A 6,250-nucleotide genomic window follows, 5' to 3' on the forward strand; every position below is an offset into this window, starting at 1 on the left:
ATGTGTAATCTGCAAATGGCTGCCAAGATTTTAGTATCACTCCCATAGATAGCTAAAAGCATAATGGCCTGGCAGAAGAGGGAATGTGTCATGACTCCACTGGAAATGCACAAATATTTTCCTACAGGATCTCCACTTCAATAGCCTGGTGATGCAGGCTCTGAGTGGTGATGCTAAGCTGTCATGGTCTGTTAATCTGCACCTTGTGATAGACTTGTGTCTCATGTTTCTCTTATGTACACACTACTCCAAAGATGGGCATTAGCTTTAATTATATTTTTTTTAATTTATATTTTACATTGAGTTCCAAGAAATAAAAAGCAATGAACAGAGTCCAGTCTTCTCATTAATAATAAGGAGATTGGGGGCTTGTGGCTAAGGGGAAAAGGGCGTAATAAAGAACTTTGCCTTAGGCCAGCTTTTCAGACCAATTTTATTTCCAATTTCAGATCTTATCCCAGTAGCATTGAGCACTAGGTTGGTGCTAACTTTGCACAGGGCATACTTTGGAACAAACTCTCATTCTAATACTGGGCCAGGTTACAAAGTATATTCATATTGAACCCCAGTACCTAGGCTGTGTTGTAGGAGAACCACCATTATAACCCCACCTCAACCTAATCTGGTCCCTGTGAAGTAATGTACTTAAGATATCCACCATACAGAAGTATGAAGAATGAAAGCATTGTTTAAATAATGGCCATAATCTTATTGATTTGCTTATAGTGTATAGCTCTAATCAGAGAAGTTTAATTGTGCCCCCTCTTCTCTCTCTCTCTTTCTTTCACACAATAGTATGGACATGAATTGCAGAGAATTGAGGATGAGATGAATGGAGCAGTGAGAACAATTACAAGAAACTCCCAATGTCCCAAACCCCAAGATGATGACTCCAGTTTAAGTAAATGTCCTCCCACAGAAAGTGAACCAAAAGGGGAACGTAAAGAACAAGAGGACCAGTGTGCTAAGGTTTCTTACCTTCTAAAGAAAGTGGTCTGCTTTTTAAACTGCTGTCAAGTTGAAAACCCACATTACATAGATAATTATTCAAGACTGTCGTTCCCACTCTCGTTCATCATTGTGAATCTGCTGTATTGGATGTATTATCTTTATTTATAAAAACTGTTGGATTCACAAAAAAATTAGGAAGCAAAAAATTAAATAAAATAATTTGCAAAGTGTAGTACAGAAAATACTCTAGGAACCCAGAGTACTGTGTATGCAGCTTGAGTTGCAGTGAGGCTGAAAGACAGGAAGCCGATGTTTTTAAGGGTTGACACCTCACGCATGTAATCATATAAGAAAGCAACTCTGGAATAAACCCTTTGGCTCAGTATATTTTCTATATTCTTTTGTGGAGTGAAATGTACACAAGACGTAATTCACTGTTTCAACTTAATGTCCATCAGAAAATAAAGGGAAGTAGAGTATTTAGCCATTTAACTATTTATTTTTGTGCTTTTCGTATGCTACAGCCACTGAATGTACAATCAATGCAAACTGTTAATAGGTTTTGCATCCTTTAACAAACTAATATCTGTAAACGCATTTCTGCCTGTGTATACTTTAGTATAAAACAAATAAATAATGGTCTCATCTTGTTTAGATCATATTGAATGTATGCAAAGAAAACCTGAAATAGCTTTAGTCTTTGTTTTCTGAAGCACCAGCTCCATGTCCATGTTTTGCATTATGGATTATAAGACACCACAACCTTGTCCGCATGTCTGCATGGCATTCGTGATAATCAGCATTCGCATTATCTACCCCTCAAAGGTATCCCAAAGAGAATATGCATTTTAAATTTATCATGCAGTGCCCCTTTTGGAAAGAAAATATACCCTTTCATAAATATACAGCATGTGTTCTAATGGACTGTCTGATTTTTAAAAACCCTACAAATTAAAATTTTGTATGATTGTTATAATCAGTTGCTTGATGTGTTAGTTGTAGGGAATAAACAGTTGTGTTCCCTATCAGCCCTTTGTGTGTATGAATGTTTCAACCCTGAAAAGAGCTACATACTTTATCTAACAAAAAAAATCCCAAATAAATGATTATACAGCCCCTTTGGCAAGAAAACAACATTTCTTTGTTTCAAGTACAGGTATCCACTGCTTAATGTTCACAATACATTCTGTGAAATATGATGTTATGTGATTTGGACAGTGTGCGAACACTATATTATATCAGTACATATACAGTACTCAGGAAAGCTTTATGAGATACTGTAGTTTAGCTGAATTGACTAAATACACAGAGATAATGCTACAATGATCCAGAGATGCATGATACATGAGATTGGGTGCTGCTGCCCATGTGTCAAACCATACTGTTAAAATGAAAGTTCACATCAAAATAATGATAGCAAGTACATTACAGTACTGGCCTTGCAATCACTTTGTATACAAGAGAGTTGAGATTCACATTTTGCGCAAGGGAAGCTGTTGCGTTTACTAAGTTAGATTACGTATGCAACATCCTGTTCCCCAACCAGGATTTCCAAACATTATGGGACCAAGAAAGTATATGCAGTCGGACATTGCCTGAACACACATTATGTGGTGCATATCTGTATTTGATTTTGAAAATATGAACTAAATCGACATTCACACTTAATTTCAGTTATTAATAAAGTTTTTATTTCCAATTTGTAAAAATTACATGTTTTTGAAAGAAGAAAATTAACAAGCAATATTTTCACCTACATAATTGTTTTACTTGCTAGACCTAATGAAGAAAAAGTAGAAACATCTGACAAGTCTTCTGTAGTTAAAAAATGAAAGTGACAATTTTTGTTTTGGTCATTCAGCATTGAAAAACCTTACACAGTAGGAAGTGAAATTTAAAATAGTGCAAGAACAAATGAAAAGAGGTGATTGACTTCTCAGTCATGGTATTATTATTTTCTAAATTACCCTGAATAGGGTATCTTCTAAAACAAGAGGCAAGAAAACCCCAGTCATTGCTACACAGCAGTCAAGTATTACGTGTAGTGACCTCAATTAATTCCATGTGGGATGAGGGAGGAAGTTGTCAAATGCAAACACATTGAGTACTTAAAATTCTATTTCCCTACATGTTTAATAATATCACTAGACATATAAATACAGCTCCTAAATATATTGATATTTTTGTTTCAGTGCAGAAGGAATGTTACATCAGAGCTTGCAGTGACTTGACAAGTGAAATGTCTTCGATTGATTTTGAGCACTGGAGGCAACACTACTGCACTTTATTTTAGCATCCTTATTAGTTATTTGTCAGTCGGTTTATTGATTAGGGCTACATATGATAATATTTAAAGCCACATGCTGATCTTTTATGGGTTATGAATGCTCACTTGCAGAAAGAGACACCTTTCATATTCTGTTATTCCTAAACATCTTTGTGCTGTCTCAATATACATGTACAATATTTTTGCTTTGCTTGCCAAGAAAAATCTACAGTTTATTCATTTATTTCTGTTTTGATGAAACATTCTTCATGATAAAAAGAAGTATTGTAAAAGTTCCTATTTTGTGAATTTGTCATTGAAATTAGATGTTAATATTTGCAGTGTGTTGTGCAAATCTGTGATTATTCTTGCTTATTCTTCTTCTTATTTGTGATCATCGTGCATTTTTTTATGGCATTTTATACTGACAAAGACAGAGGGCACCTACAGGAAGAAAATATGCTAAATGATAAGCACAATTAAATTGAATTCCAACTAGATCCTTATTTATTGTATTATGAACTTTATGAAGTGCCTTTACAAGAATCATTTTGCTCATTGTAAAAGCAAATACATATATACATTCTTATAAGTCCAATTCATGGTGGGGGAGTGTAACCTATTCTGGCCACACTGGGTGCAGGACAGCAAACCACTCTGGACAGGACCCATTCGTGATAGTGCCCACTAACTCATGCAAATACCCCCACTAACACTCATACACAGCAAATTAAAATGAAATTTATACTGCAAAACTGAATAGGCGCAGACATGGAAAGATGCAGCGTACCCTGTTCTGTTTGTAGCACGATTATATGTGCATAGCACTGTGTGCAGTTTCTCTTCAAATGCATCCATGCTGTTGTTGTGTGGCATATGTTGACAAAAGACAGGTGTGCACTGGACTGTGCACACACAAAATTCTGCGCAACATGACTCCCAACAAAATTTTTACAACATGGACTCTTGCAGCTATGCAGATGCACAAAGTATACATGGACATTTAGAGTTTCTAGTTAATCTAATCTGAGCATCTCTGAGGATGTGGGTCGAAAACCAGAGTACCTGGAAGAAAACTCGGTCAGAGGCAGAGAAATGTGCAAACTCATGGGTGATGAACAGGTGTGGGATTTAAACCTAAAATTCTGGATTCTGGATTGATTAATCGGCAGTGATAAGTATTGTGCCACCATGACACCCTAACAAAATAATTATTGCACATTTAATAATCAGTTGCAATTTTGCAATTATTTATAAATAAATTCCAAGGATGCAGACTAATAAGTATTCATGAAATATAAGAGCTTGCATCTGCAACCTACTAGATCCAAAGAGATAACCTTGTACTTTTTTGTGCGGTCCTTTGTAGATAAGGTGACCAGAATTTTTTGGGCCAATCTGGGGACATATTGGGGGCATAGAGGAGCATAGACTACATACAAAGCGAAAGCTTATCACATGATTTCTCGCCAAAATTACAGGATGCAATAAAGCATAACCTCCGTCAAAACACCGCGCATACGCGCCGAGTTCAAATTATCCTGGTGATGAGATACATTCAAAAAAGTGAATTAGCTGAAACCGGGGATGAAATCTTAAACTGGGGACAAAATGGGGACATGTTTCTGAGTCGGGACAGTTGTCCGAAAATGGGGACTGTCCCCGGAAAACGGGGACTGATGGTCACCTTATTGTAAAGCAACTTCCATACAGGCAGTGACGCATCCTTCTAGTATGTTTTCAATAGCCACATAATAGCAGGACTTCAGGACTCTACTCAACATTTTGAATTTCATCAGTTATCTGAGATGATAAAGGCCAGAATGTCTTAGTGTGGACCATATTAAGTCATTCTTGATGTTGGTTCCCAGGTGTTTGAAACACTCGGCCTTCTCCATTGCAATACTGTTAATGTTAATGTGTACTCACTTACGTGCTTCTCATTCTCCCAGCTGAATTCCACATTGCACTCTTTTGTTTTGCTGACATTAATGGACAGACTGTTTTCCTGACACAAGAGGTGTGTGGTTAGTGTGCTGGAAGTCAATAGTCAGTTCCTTGGATTTACCAATGTTCACTTGCAGTTCTTTCTGCACCAAGAAACAAAGTTTTCCACTTGACTCAAATACTCTGTCTCATCCCCCTTAGTGATCTTATTGATACATTCCATAAGTGCAGAGTCATCTGAGAATTTATGCTAATGACATGACCTGGTATTATAGTTTCAGTCTGTGGTGTACAAAATGAGCAGAAAAGGAGACAGGACTGCTTTTTGTGGTGCTCCAGTGGTGCTCAAATCCACACCATAGACACAGTTCTAGAGTGTCACGATCTGCTGTCTGATAGTCCATTACCCAGGACATCATGGGCTCATTCACTTGCATATTTCTGAGCTTACATCTTAACGGGGATGGCTGGATGGTATTGAAGGCACTGGAGAAATCAAAAAACATAATCCTCACAGTGCTGCCAGCTTTATTTAGCTAAGAATAAGCCTTGGGCGTAAATAGATAATTGCATTCTTCACTCCAAACCTTTGTCCGAAAGGCAAAATGCAATGGGTCCAGGACATAGTCCAGGACTAACTTCTCAGAGGTCTTTATGATGTGAGATATAAGTTCAACTAGTCTGTAATCATTATATGTAAAGGCACCTACATTCTTTAATTCAGGAAAAATGCAGGATGTTTTCCACAGCAGTGGCACTTTCTGGAGCTTTAACACTAGATTTACCAGAGCCAACGAAAAAACTCGTAAATCCAGCCCACTTTAAATCCCTTTGCACCGCTCCTTCAGCATTTTTTGTGTTATAAATGTGTTGATAAACCCAAGCAGCCTACTATACCATCCCCCCCACCGCCTCAGAACGGGCAATAAGTTCTCCCAGTTCCTGCCTTGATTGATTATCTGGGAGTGAGCTACCCAGAATTGTAAGGGGAAATAATTTGATGTGTGTTTTGTGTCTACAACAAACTATGTAAACTCATCGTTAAAACAGAAACATTTTTCATGTTTTAGTAATAAATAACAAAAT

The 6,250-nt window shown here is 37.1% G+C and overlaps 1 protein-coding gene across 1 annotated transcript in view; it reads left to right on the forward strand.

The window, feature by feature from the left end:
- LOC120540109 (gamma-aminobutyric acid receptor subunit pi) overlaps nucleotides 1-4,627 on the forward strand; it is a 191,887-nt gene extending 187,260 nt beyond the window's left edge. Inside the window, exon 10 of the mRNA XM_039770604.1 lies at nucleotides 796-4,627. Coding sequence (XP_039626538.1) covers nucleotides 796-1,119 — 324 coding nt within the window. The 3' untranslated portion in view covers nucleotides 1,120-4,627. The remainder of the gene's footprint in view (nucleotides 1-795) is intronic.
- The last annotated feature ends 1,623 nt before the right edge of the window (nucleotides 4,628-6,250 follow it).

This window comes from Polypterus senegalus, chromosome 1 (assembly GCF_016835505.1).
Source record: "Polypterus senegalus isolate Bchr_013 chromosome 1, ASM1683550v1, whole genome shotgun sequence".
NCBI classification, from domain to species: domain Eukaryota; kingdom Metazoa; phylum Chordata; class Cladistia; order Polypteriformes; family Polypteridae; genus Polypterus; species Polypterus senegalus.